General features: G+C 48.5%; 1 protein-coding gene across 1 annotated transcript in view; it reads right to left on the minus strand.

Annotated features, from left to right (window-relative positions):
• Window positions 1–14077, minus strand: part of PTH1R (parathyroid hormone 1 receptor) — a 100778-nt gene that overhangs the window by 30814 nt on the left and 55887 nt on the right. Inside the window, exons 4-5 of the mRNA XM_059837969.1 lie at window positions 11474–11592; window positions 1868–1962 (exon numbers count right to left, since the gene is read on the minus strand). Of these exons, the coding sequence (XP_059693952.1) occupies window positions 1868–1962; window positions 11474–11592 (214 nt within the window). The remainder of the gene's footprint in view (window positions 1–1867; window positions 1963–11473; window positions 11593–14077) is intronic.

Consider the following 14077-nt stretch of genomic DNA (forward strand, 5'->3'; position numbering starts at 1 on the left):
TTGTCCAGCTCAATTTAGGAGCAGCTCCAGCGGTGACTGGGGTGTGCTGGGCTGTTGTCCCTGTTTTCCTGCCGTGTATGTTATCCTTTGGAGCAGTTTGTGGGCTCCACCCCAGCAATGGCAGCAGTGGCCCCACAAATCCCAGTTGTAAAGCGCTTTAAGGTCCTTTTTGGAGGAAAAGCTTTTTTGGGGATGGTGAGAGGTGAATGGGTCAGAGCCAGGAAGAAGAGGTGTATTTTGGAATCAGGAATCAGGATTTAGGGAAGAAGGAACTGATCTCTGTCCTCTGGAGCTCTGGTGCCATGCCTGGATTTATGAATGGATTTATATTCCTCTTAAATCCCAATAATCTGCACTAATTAAAGGCTGTGTTTTTATCCCTTTTGCAGGATGCTATGATAACAACTCCAGTTGTTCTCTGACCTTTTATAATCCAAATTCCTCCAAGTGGAACTGATGAGGTTTATTAAATGAGGATTGGCTTTGTTCCCTGCATTTGAAAGGGAGTCAGTGAATCTCTGGATTATCGAGGATAAAATCTGGCTTGATCCCTGCTGCTGCTCTGATCCTTGGGATAAAGATGCTCCTGCACAGTTGCCCAGGTGGTCTGGGCCGGAAATGAAGTGGGATTAAGATAAGGATAAAGAAAAACCAGGAATTCCCTTGCACACATGGACACGGAATATTTTAACAACCTTGCCAGTGTCCAGTGGGAAATGACGTGGAGGGAAGAGGTTGGGAGAACAAGAGTGTGGTGGAGGGATGGGATCTGCAGTGCCCTTTGGATTGGGTCTGTCGTGGATTTGGGATTTGCTATCCAAGCAAACCCCCCTAACACCTTTTGCTGCCTGCTGAGAGCTCTGAGCACTTTCAGAGCCCAAAGCCACACATTTCATTCCCAGTGTTCCACGTCCAGGGCTTGGCTCAAGCTTCCCAAATCCCTCTGCAGACACCAAACGTGGCTGTTTTGGCCCCCACCAGCTCTTGTCCAGGCCCTGCTGCCTTTTTAGGAGAAGACACGAGCAGACCTCGAAGGGAAGCAAATCTGGGGCTCAGGGTTTGGGGTCACCCTGCTCTGTGGGGTCACCCCAGATAGAACATTCCCAAAGGACAAATCCCTGGATGTGGGGGGACACCTTTCATCCCTCCCATCCCATGCTGTCTGTGCCAGCAAGAATCCCAGAATGGTTTGGGCTGGAAGGGACCTTAAACATATCCCATTCCAACCCCGGCACCTTCCACTATCCCAGGCTGCTCCAAGCCCTGTCCAACCTGGCCTTGGACACTTCCAGGGATGGGAGCTGCAACACTGGATTGAGGAATGGGTAATGGGGGTTCAAAGTGGCATTGAGGGGTCTAAATCCCTTGGCAGGGATGGTGGGAAGGGAGGGGACACAATGGAGTCAGGAGGGTCAGGTTTGGATCCCTGGGAAGATTGGGGGAATCGGCCTGGAAGTTTTCCATCCCTTTTAACTGGGTTATCCTTCACGAACATTCGGATTTATAGTGGGCTTTCCCTCAGGGAATCTTATTTCTCTGCAAATCAGCCATCCAAGGCTAAGCCTGTCACCTGCAGGGATAATAGGGACAGAAAATCCTGGAGAGTCTTCCAAGGAATTCCTGGAGACGCCCCTCTTCCCATTTGCTACAAAGAGGGCCTGGAAAACTCCACCGGAGGGAAGCGGAAAGAGTTCCAAAACCCCACCCACCATCCCCCAGGAAGTTTGCCCTGGGATACCCTAAAACAGCCCAAATCAGAGATGCCACCACCACTGGCGGCTTCCTGAACTGTGCCACCCCAATTTTATCCTTCCGGAAAAACCCGCGGCTTCTCCGGTGTCGCTTAGGTAAAAACAGAGCCGCCTACCTGAAGTATCCCAGGATAAGGACAGCAACTGTGAGGGATCCCAGGGAGATGGAGTATCCAACAGTATAAATCAAATAGAGGCGATCAAAGACCTCCTGCAGCAGAAACGATGGAGAAAACAGCGTCACACGGGGAACGCGGCCCTCCTGCGCCACGCAACCCTGGCAGCACGCAGAGCCCAGATCCTTCGGGAATATCCCGTCTTTTTTGGCAGCTTGGGAAGTGGGGTTCGTGTTCCCTGAGGTGGGGAGGTGGGATTTTCCCAAGGGATTCATGATGGAGTGGGGTTAATCCCATACCTGGGAGTTTTGCTGCGTTTTCATCCCAAAGGAACCCAAAGTGGTTCCAGCAAACCAAAAACTCCCGGCCCAATTCAGGGATCACTTGGGAATTCTCACCTGGACAAAATGCCTGCTGAGCTGGGAATTTTGCAAGGGATTAATGATGGAGTGGGGTCAACCCCATGCCTGGGAATTTCACTGCGTTTTCATCCCAAAGGAACCCAAAGCGCTTTACAAACTCCTGGCCCTGTCCAGGGATTACTTGGGAATTTTCACCTGGACAAAATGCCTGCTGAGCTGGGAATTTTGCTGGAATTGCACAATTTAGCCATTGCTGGATGACTGATATCCAGCCTGGGGGAGTGTAACCCACACCAGAAAACAGGGGAAGGAAATACTTTGGCTATGGGATATGAGGGAAAAAACACCTGGGTTTATTTTTCTCCTTTTTAAACCCCAAGCAGCCTCTGCCTGTGGTTATCCAATCCAGACACAACCTGAGCTTGCCAAAATCCCATTGGAAAAGGCTCTGTCACAGAAGAGTTCTTAATAATTAACAGTTTAGGAAGTTTTAGGTTGTTGTTTTCCAAAGCTGGCCTTGAAACCCTGAGGTTTCCATTAAATATGGGGATATTTTCCTTGATCCTGCAGCTGAACTCAGGGATTCCTGGAAAGGGTTAAAACGCCCTCCCCCCCCCCCCCCCCCCATCCTAGCCTGTCCTGCCTTTCCCAGAGTTGAGCAAAAATCCCAAAAAACGCAACCAATTCAGCATCTTTCTCCTCATTCCCTGCTTTCCCTCGCCCTGCCCACAGGGCTGCAGTAACGTCAGGAATGCTGGGCTCTGAATGACAGCTCTGATTGGGATTTGAGGCTTGGAACGCTGTCCTGGAATGCCAAACCTCAGCCCTATTACATCAGAATCCGCAGATTTGGGAATGTTTCTCTGCGGTTTGCACTGGAGGAGCGAAGCCCTTGCCAATATTAATTTACTGAGTGTGTCTGTGCGTATTTATGGGATATTTTTATAGATTTTTATAGATCTGTCTGTGCAGGCAGCAGGCCCTGAAAAGCCAAGAAGAAGAGATTTCAAAGCTTTCAGGGAAAAATATCCTGGTGTGATTTTCCTGCTGCCAAGCTGGAATCCTCTTGGAGCTGGAAAATGTTTGCCTCCATAGTAAAAAATGAAATAATAATAATAATAGTAATAATTAATAATAATAATAATCTCACTCCAAGGTTGGAATTGTCACTAAAACAAAAGTTGTGAGGCCTTAGCAAAACATCCCTGAGCCCCATTCAGAAATTTCACTGGGAAGATCCACGTTCCTATGGGTGGGAATGTCCTTGGGAAGAGCCTCTGGATTGGCAGGAGGTTTTGGAAAGTTGAGGGCTCTGACTGACCACAGGGCCTCTCTTTGAAGGAGGTTGAGCACCGAGAGCCAAGACACAGAAAGCCTCTCCTGGAGCCCTCCTTGGAGGAGGAGGTGCCCCAAATCCCACCTGGAGTCACTCTGGAAAGCCCCTGGGAAATGTGATTTCTTGGAAGGGGTGCTCAGATCCTTGGGGAAACCCTTTGGAGCAAAAAGTTGAGGTTCTCCACTTCTACTCCTCCCTCACTTGGAGCTCAGGACTGGCCGCTCCCAGGAGCTTTTCCTCCCTGGATTTACCCATGCGGGGACAAAATCTCCAAAGGTGTCCCAAAGGAGGTCCCAGCTCCATGAAAACCACAATGAACAACCAGGGAAGACCCTCCAGGCAGGAAAATATTGAACGATCTGCCAGCTGCAACAACGATCCCCATGGTCTGAGGAGCGTCCTTAGGGAGCTGAGATGGATGGGAAGTCAGATAATTCCCAGAAAACCACAAAGGCCACGATGGCCAAGCCATGGACACAGCCTGGAGCTCCATCACTCCAGGAAGTTCTCTGGAAGCCTCCTGGAAGTCCACCCTGAGGAGACACTGACCATCCCTGGTCATCCCTAGTTGGAAGAGACCAAACCTGGCCTTGCAGGAGATCCAGGTCTATAAAGTGTGGTAACTGAACCAATGTGATTCAATTTAATTCTAATTTGATCAGAATATTCAGGGCTTTGAGCAACCTGGGCTGGTGGAGGTGTCACTGCCCATGACACAGAGCTGGACCTGGCTGGAATTCAAGGTCTCTTCCAACCCCAATCAGTTCGGGATTCCAGGGTTCCATGAATTAGATTCCTGCAGGAACCCTCCCCTCTTTCAACTCTTGCCATGTGTGCAAAAGAAAAAGGAAAACCAGACAGAGCAGGAATTTTCTGGTGGCAAATCCTAGCCTGAGTTTCATGGAGCTGTGCCCTGTATCCAAATTTTTCCTTTCATTTTTTTTATTCCCCTTTAGCAAGACACCAGCAGCACTTGGGCTGTGAAGCTGGGAGGGATCCAGTGTTTTTTGGGGAATGGGAAGGCTGTGAAGGGTGGGATCAGCAGCACAGGGAAGCATAAATAAGGATCTTCCAGATGGAATTTCTGCAAAGTTTCTCTGAGCTGCTGATTCAGATGTTGTAAGGACATGTTTGGAATTGGGGCTTTGCTGCTTTGAGTGATAAAAAAAGCCAGAAAATCTCTGTCCTTGCTTGTCTTGTATTTTTTGTTTTTTTACAGGAAAATGGGACTGAATAAAGAGCTAAATGGGATAGTCACAAAATGGGATAGTCACAAAATGGGATAGTCACAAAATGGGATAGTCACAAAGTGGGATATTCACAAAGTGGGATATTCACAAAATGGGATAGTCACAAAATGGGATAGTCACAAAATGGGATAGTCACAAAATGGGATAGTCACAAAGTGGGATAGTCACAAAATGGGATAGCCACAGAAGGCACAGAACAGGCACTGAATTCCAAAGCCTCAGGGAAAACTTTGAGTGTGGATGACCCCATTCCTGCAGGACTCTGTTCCCCTCATCCACAGAGATTCCAGGCTCTTAAATCCTCCCAGTCTGGGGTCAGTTCTCACAAAAGACCCCCAATTTAGCCTCAGACACTCCAATTTACTCTCAGACACCCCAATTTAGACACGCAGGTCCATAAAAATCATCTTTAAGCTCCTTTCCAACCCAAACCATTCCAGGATTCTCGGGTTCTATTTCCAGGAAGGCACCATAGAACAAATCCATAGGCATGGAATGAGGATGGCACCTCGGGGTTAATTGAAATTATGAACAATACAACTCCCAGATAAGTTTTTTTATTCCTCCACAGACTTTAAAACCTCTGCCCGTGTCCTGCTGCAAACGCCTGACACTTTGCTGACATTCCTTTGTGGAAATTGGGGGTAAAACAATCCAAACCCGCTCCTGTGCCGTCACTTTGAGGCTCCACAAAGTTGTTTGCTTTTCCCAGGACCCCAGAGAGCTCCAGGACTGCTGCTTGGAACAATGGGGTTTAGATAAAGCAGCCCTGCGACACGCTGGGCCCTTCCCATTGTGTTTGGAAGGGGACGGATTCTCCAGGCCCCTCGGAATTCCCGGGAAGCCGTAAAACCCTCACGCTACAGACAAGCAGGAGCAGATGAAGACAGGATTGGGGCTGGATCTGAGCATGGCCCATCCTGCTGGTGGTGGTCCCCAGGCTGAGCCAACCTCCCAAGTCGCTGGCTCTGACTCCTTTCCCGGGATTTTGGGAGGTGGGGATCCCACTCACCCTTCAGCTCACCCTTGGAAGGAGGGTGGGTTGGACCTGCTTTAAAACCAGCTGTGTTTGGCATCCCTGCTCTTTTGGGGGAGATGGGAATGGGGGAAATTCCTGGGTTTTGACCCAAACGTGCCATTGCTGCTGCCGCTGTTGGAAAAAGTGACCTGAAAAATGACCCTGCTGCTGTTGGCTGGATGTGTGGAAGGTGAGGGAGCCACAGTCTGTGCTTGTATGGAATTTGGGGAGAAATGGGCTGAAAAAGCTGCCTGAGGTTCATCACTCATCGTTTGTGCTGCGCTTTACCCAGAGACTGAGGAGCTCCAGGAATACAGGTCACCCTCCCTCCTGGTTTCAAGGGAATTCAGGGATCAAAGGAGAAGGGCCAGGCCAAAGCTCCTTTTAAATCTGCTCCCCACCTCCTTCTTGGCCAGGAAGGGGTGATTAGGGAAGAGTGTGGGAACAGAACAAATCCACAATAACGATGAGCTGCTGAAGCAAATCCAGAGGAGGTCACGGAGCTGCTCCAGGGCTGGAGCCCCCTCTGCTCTGGAGCAGGCTGGGAGAGCTGGGAATGTTCCCCTGGAGAGGAGAAGGCTCCAGGGAGAGCTCAGAGCCCTGCCAGGGCCTGAAGGGGCTCCAGGAGAGCTGGAGAGGGACTGGGGACAAGGATGGAGGGACAGGATGAGGGGATTGGGTTCAAATTGAAAGAGACTTGATTTAGACAGGACACTGGGAATGAATTCCTGTCTGGGAGGGGCTGGTATGGAATTCCCAGAGCAGCTGTGGCTGTCCCTGGATCCCTGGCAGTGCCCAAGGCCAGGTTGGACGGGGCTTGGAGCAGCCTGGGACAGTGGGAGGTGTCCCTGCCAAGAGGGACAAGACCACCCAGTGCCACCCCTGCCATGGCAGGGACATCTCCCACTATCCCAGGCTGCTCCAAGCCCCACCCAACCCATCCAACCTGGCCTTGGGCACTTCCAGCTGCCTGTTAACTCCCTCTCTAATGTTATCCGGAAGGAATTTGAGGAAACACTTCCCTGGACTGCTTCATCCTCCCTGGCTGAAGGAGGACTCAGCCCCCAGGGCTGTCAGTTCCCATCCTGCAGGGGTAATTTCCCCTGAGGAGGCAGCCCAGGAGCTGCTGCTCCCCGGGCAGTAACGAGCTGTTAATTCTGCAGGCTCTGATGGCTTTAGCACACTTTGCTCTTTGCAGAGAGCGGTTTCCGAGCCGCCCTGTGTGAAATAATCCCCATTTGTTCGGGGCAGGACACCAGCTCGCTCTGGGGCCCTCTGTTTGCTGCTTTGGCCAATCTTAAAATTATCCCAGCGTGGCTAAAATGGGAAAGCTCCCCACCTAAACAAACATCCCTGGCTGGAGATGTGTGCAGGCACGTGGTGTTTATTTAGGGGTGGATATCTCCAGCTATCTATAGGTTCAGGCCTGTTTCCAGAGATAGCCAGCAAATCCATATATTTATAGCCACAGACAGTTGGTTTGCTTTTTTTTTCTTTTTTTTTGCTAAAAGCCCAGTTTCTTAAAATTCCCCCTGGTTGCATCTGCTCGGAGTCAGCCACGATCTCCTGGCAGAACCCTGGGTAAATGCAGCTGTTGGTGGTGACGCAAAGATGCTGCTCCCCAGGGAGGGAAATAATAATAGAAAACCATCTCTCGCTCAAGACAACGGCTCAATGTGGCCAAATTCCCCTGTTCTGACATCTCTGGACATATTTACTCCATGGAAAAGAGATATCAAAGGAAGGTTTATTATTCCCAGGGCTGCAGCACCACATTTAATGTGACAAGAGGCCTCGTGTGCTCTCTGTGACTAAAGGCATCAGCACACTGAGGGAAAATGAACATTTTTTTCCTCCTCTTTTATTTCCAGAGAGGTTTTCATACCCAAAGGCCTAAGAGACCTGAAGAGGATGCACAGATATTGCTTCATTTGTCACCAGAATTCAGCCACCTCTGTGATAAAATCAGGGAACTCCATGACAAGGCACAGGGTCACTGAGGGCAAGACCTCTTGCAAATACAAGGCTAATAATAATAATAATAATAATAATATTAAAATTAATAAAGAGATGTTGTTGAAAATCTACTCCATGAAAAGAGAAATCAAAGGAAGGTTATTAATCCTAGGGCTGCAGTGCCACATTTAAGAGGCCTCGTGTGCTCTCTGTGACTAAAGGCTTCAGCACACTGAGGGGAAAATAACATTTTTTTCCTCCTCTTTTATTTCCAGAGTGGTTTTCATACCCAAAGGCCCAAGAGACCTGCAGTGGATGCATTTTATTTGTCACAATAATTCAGCCTTTGTGATAAAATCAGGGAACTCTGTGACAAGGCACAGAATCGCTGAGGTGAGGAAGAAACCGCTTGCAAATATAAAGTTAATATTAGAATAAGAATAAAAATTGATAAATAGATGTCATTAAAAAGCATTTGTTGATCAGCATATGATGTCAAAGCTGGCAGAAACATCAATTTTCCCCGTGTTCTTTGCCCTAGGTAAGCACCACTTCAAGTAAGATCAGCCTGGTCATTTAATCTGAACAGTGATGATGGTTTAACTTGTCTTAATAATAAATATTATCCACATTTGTAGCTACGACAGAAAATTCTTGGCAAAAGATGCCTCAGCTTTGGCTACAGGATGATGAGGATTTTGGGATGGGTTATTAAAACACCTCTTTAAGGGAGAGCTCATGAGGAGCAGTAATTTTCCAAGAGGCTGAGAATAAAAACGAGGTGACACCTCCTGTAAATGTCTCTGCTGGGGAGCAACAGCCCTGTGCTGTGACCCCCTCTTGTTGGAGCCCTGGCTGCTGAGAGTTTCAGATTTCTGTGCTGCCAGGCACTGACCCCCAGAGAACACTGCAGTGACCTGAGGCCGTGGAGAAGCTTCCAGAATGGAATGACAGAACTGGGATTGTGGGTGTGGAGTTGGGATAGAAGTGTGTGATATCACAGGGTGGGAAACTCAGAGTTTGAGGGTTTAGAATACAGTGATGGATATAAAGCAAGGTGGAGGTTTTGGGGTGGAGGCTGGTCCTTCTTCACCTTCTCCTTCTCCTTCTTCTTCTTCTTCTTCTTCTTCTTCTTCTTCTTCTTCTTCTTCTTCTTCTTCTTCTTCTTCTTCTTCTTCTTCTTCTTCTCCTTCTCCTTCTCCTTCTTCTTCTTCTTCTTCTTCTTCTCCTCCTTCTCCTTCTCCTTCTCCTTCCCCTCCCTCTCCACGGGTTTGGGTGGTTTTGTGTCATTGGATAAAAAGTCCCCATTGCAGCCACGGGTGGTTGGTTATTGGGTTAAAAGTGAAAATAATTGAGGTGTCATTTCTCAGTTGGGCAGTTGATCCTTCAAAGGCCTTGGAGAGAGAGATGGGGCTCCATTTTTAGTTTGTGAGAGTGAAGTGCTGCAGAGCTCAGGGTTTGTGAGAGTGTGACAGAGATAAGAGCTGATAAACACCTGAGTCCAACAAGAAATTCCATCTCACACATTTAATCCTGACCCTGGCAGAAAGAAGCAAAGACTCCTCACCCTGTGACCACTCAGGGGGCACAGACAGAGTCAGGCACATCAAACTCACCACAGGAGATTTTGCTTTCAACCTTTTAAATCACCCTAGAGGTGGAAAGTCTCCATTGCTTCATTGTGGTGAAAAAAAAATAGAAATGGGCAACTCTGTTGTTCTTTGTGCCCTTCCTTTAGCAAGTCACCCTGATAAGTCCTGCCAGTGGGAGGTTAAAAAGGAAGGATGTCCTTTCCCTGGGGGAAATCTTGGAAATCAGCCGGACAATTCCCACCCCAGGGTGTGGCTGAGGGTAGCGAGGTGGGGGAGATGATTTCAGGGAGGTCAAAAGTTTGTGCATTGATCAAGGGGCTCCATGACCCCAACACCTGCTCCAGGACCTTCCTGGGAAACTCTGGGGCTAAAAGAGTTCTTTCCACTATGAACTGGGAAAATCCCACCAAACTGCTTCTGGAAGGGAACGTCATCCAGGCCTTTGCTGGAGTGGCTGGAGCAGCACTCAGTGCACCGACCTTCGGCTCCTTGTCCTCGTGAGAGAAAACACTCAGCAGCTCAAAGAACTCATTTCCTCCTCTCCCTCCTTTCCTTATTTTCCTAAACCACTTCATTCATGAGTTGCTTCACTCGTAAGGAGAAAAAAGCCGCAACAACAACAAAAAGTGACAACCCCCCCCCCCAAAAAAAACGAAACCAAAACAAAAACCAACCAACCAAAAAAAAAACCAAACTAAAAAACAAAACAAAACAGAACCTAAACAAAAACAACCGCAACTCCAAAAAGCCCTACTCTGTGGTTAAATTTGAAATTAAGAACATTGTCCCACAGGGCCCCTGGATCATCCTCCAGGAAGCTGTGGTTAGATCCTTATCTCCAGCTGTCTGGGATAATCCTCCCTGCAGCTGATCAGTCCCTGTGCCATGCCCCATGTCCAAGGGGACTCTGCCAAGAACCACTGGAAAACCAGAGGGTTCTGGTAAATTCTTTGGGAATTACAGGTGTGTGTGGGTGGGAACGTCATTCTCTGTGGGACAAGGAGGTCACATCCTCCCAAGAGACACCAGGGACAGCTTTGCTGTCACCTTAGCACGGAATTCCTTCCAGTTTTCCAGCATTACAGAGCCCCAGGCTGGCTCATGGGGAGGTAGGAAATTTCTGGCAGCTGCTAAATTATCATTATCTGAATTTTTGTAAATTTATGGCTCAAGGATTTTTTTTTTTTTCCAGGAGCACACCAGACCCTCTCCATATTTGAAACCCTTTTCCAATTTTGGACAGGTGCCACTGTTTCCAAATTGTGACTACACCAGAATTAATTCAAGATCATGGAATACCAGTTAGATTTGGGTGGGAAGGGACTTTAAGGATCATCCCATTCCCACTCCCTGACATGGGCAGGGACACCTCCCACTGTCCCAGGCTGCTCCAACCTGGCCTTGGACACTTTCAGGGATGCAGGGGCAGCCACAGCTTCCCTGGGCACCCTGTGCCAGGGCCTCCCCACCCCCCCAGCCAGGAATTCCTTCCCAATATCCCATCTAAATCTACTTCCTTCAGCTGAAATCCATTCCCTGTGTCCTGTCCCTCCATCCCACATTCCCTCTCCAGCTCTCCTGGAGCCCCTTTAGGCCCTGGAAGGGGCTCTGAGCTGTCCCTGGAGCCTTTTCCTCACCAGGCTGGACACTCCCAGCTCTCCCAACCAGTCGCTCTGGGTTTCATTCCACATGTGTTTGGACATCCCCTCCCAGAGGCAGCCACATAAACACTGGAATTTTTGATAACAACCTGGCAGCAAAAGGATTTCCTGCTGTGGCAGAGGGATCTCAATGCCATGGAACAACCTCCAACCACTTCTGAGCATCCCCGAGACCGCTCCAATTTTCCCCAAGATCCCTTCAGGAATGGGATCATGGCAGCTGCAGGAAACTTTTCTGCCTTTGAGGACAATTTTCCAATCAAATCATTGCCCATCAAAGCACGATGTGGCTTTGGCAAGCTCGGGACGGTTTTCCAAGAGGAGGAAGATGAGCTGGAGCTCATCCGGGGTTTTAAATGAGGCAGAGGTCCGCGGGTTAGCCCGGCATGAGGCCAGGAATTCCTGCTGTGTGCAGGAATGGGAATGCCTACCCTTTCCCTCGTCTCGTTGGTGAGGAACTTGGCGCACTCGCTGTAGTTGGCCCAGGTGCGGTTGTTGCCCGGGACCAGCTCCCAGCTCCCGTTCAGGTCACACCGGCGGTAAGCGTGGCCTGCCCAGAGAGAGGAGACACGGAATGAGTGGGAAAATGGCCGGAAATTAATCCCAAATTCATCCCAAATTCATCCCAAGTTCATCCCAAATTCATCCCTGCTGACAGAGAGAGGAGACACGGAATGAGTGGGAAAATGGCAGAAATTCATCCCAAATTCATCCCAAGTTCATCCCAAATTCATCCCTGCTGACAGAGAGAGGAGACACGGAATGAGTGGGAAAATGGCAGAAATTCATCCCAAATTCATCCCAAGTTCATCCCAAATTCATCCCTGCTGACAGAGAGAGGAAACATGGAATGAGTGGGAAAATGGCAGAAATTCATCCCAAATTCATCCCAAATTCATCCCAAGTTCATCCCAAATTCATCCCTGCTGACAGAGAGAGGAGACACAGAATGAGCGGGAAATGGCAGGAAATTCATCCCAAATTCATCCCAAATTCATCCCAAATTCATCCCTGCCTAGAGAGAGGAGACACGGAATGAGAAGGAAAATGACAGGAAATTCATCCCAAACTCATCCCTGCCAAGAGAGGGAAGACACGGAATGAGCGGGAAAATGGCAGGAAATTCACGCCAAATTCATCCCAAATTCATCCCAGCCAAGAAAGAGGAGACATGGAATGAATGGGAAAATGGTAGGAAATTCATCCCTGCCGAGAGAGAGGAGACACAGAATGAACAAGAAAATGGCAGGAAATTCATCTCAAATTCATCCCTGCCCAGAGAGAGAGGAGACACGGAATCAGCAGGAAAATGGCAGGAAATTCATCCCAAACTCATCCCTGCCAAGAGAGGGAAGACACGGAATGAGTGGGAAAATGGCAGGAAATTCATCCCAAATTCATCCCTGCCCAGAGAGGAGACATGGAATGAGTGGGAAAACTGCAGGAAATTCACCCCAAATTCATCCCTGCCAAGAGAGAGTAGACACGGAATCAGCAGGAAAATGACAGGAAATTCATCCCAAACTCATCCCTGCCAAGGGAGAGGAGATTTGGAATGAGTGGGAAAACGGCAGGAAATTCATCCCCAGGTGGAACTTGTTATAGATACACATTATAATATTGCTTTTTGCAAATATTAAAATGGGTTTTACATGTGTGGTGTTAAAGGAAATTTGTTATAAATACATAGTTTTTATTTCTGCTGTTAATTAAGCTCAGTGAAATAGCTGATACCAGTATGTGTTATAGATACACATTATAATATTGGCTTTTCACAAATATTGACATGGGTTTTACATGTGTGGTGTTAAAGGAACTTTGTTATAAAGATACAGTTTTTATTTCTGCTGTTCATTAAGCTCAGTGAAATGGCAGATAAGTAAACTTGTGTTAAAATGCCTGCTGGGATGTTAAAATGTTTTAAATGTTAAAACAAGTGTTCTTGTGTTAAAATGCCTGCTGGGATGGGGTAACACCCAGTGCACACGGGGTGAGCACAGCTGGACACATCTGCCAGCCATCAGCACTCGCCCTCTGAAGGCAGCGTGGGCCAGACCCCCAAACTGGAGGTGACGATAAAAAAGGACCAAAACCACAGCCAAGGCATGGGCGTGCTCCAAAGAGGTGGAACCAAGGAGAAGCCGCTGCTAAACAGTTCTTGGGACGTGTAAAGGAGTTTGGGGGAAGTTCACTGTGCCTGAGGGTCTGTGAATATGCAGAGGGCTGATGTAATTAACAGGTAATTAAGGGGTATCCCTGACGATGTGTTCTCCTGGCTGAGTGCCAAGGTGCCCCCAGCCATAACAACCTTTGCTCTGTGCTCCTTGTCTCCCATTGTCCTTTATGAAACATTTTGAGTTTTCACAGGAGAGTGAAGGTGTTTTTCACAAGCCCAGCCATGCTGGGGCCTCCTGCCTGCTTGGAAGCTCAGCTGCAGAAGCTGACTTCCATCTCCCTGTCAATTTATCAATTTTTTTAGCTGAGAAACACCACAGGGCCTGTAAGTTGCCCTTAGTGAAGTTCAGATGTTGTGTCTGCAAATCGAGGAGAGAAGACTTGGAAAACCACAAAGCCCAGAATTACCCTCAGAATTCCTTGCATCTCTACCTATGGGAAAAAAAAAAAAAAAGGTGATTTGTACTATTTTGCTCCTTGTTTGCAAGTTCAGGTCGTGTCAAGGGGTATTTTGTCACCCCTGCCCTCCTTGCGGGGATGCAGAATGAAGGGAATGTGAGGTTTGATCCTTGAGTTTGGCTGGCAGAGGAGAATATCCGTGTTCAGATGTCCATGTGGGAATTGTGGCATCAGGTGTGTGTTAAAATCCCCTCACAGAATAAAGGGATTAATCCCACAGATCCTGGGACTACAGAGGGAGAGTAGGGAGCCTAAGGAAAGATGGAAAGGGATTTTAACATAGGCTGGAGGAACAGGACACAGGGAATGGCTCCCACTGCCAGAGGGCAGGGATGGATGGGAGACTGGGAAGGAATTCCTGGCTGAGAGGGTGGGGAGGGGCTGGGATGGAATTCCCAGAG

Source organism: Haemorhous mexicanus, chromosome 1, assembly GCF_027477595.1.
Source record: "Haemorhous mexicanus isolate bHaeMex1 chromosome 1, bHaeMex1.pri, whole genome shotgun sequence".
Classification (NCBI taxonomy): Eukaryota; Metazoa; Chordata; class Aves; order Passeriformes; family Fringillidae; genus Haemorhous; species Haemorhous mexicanus.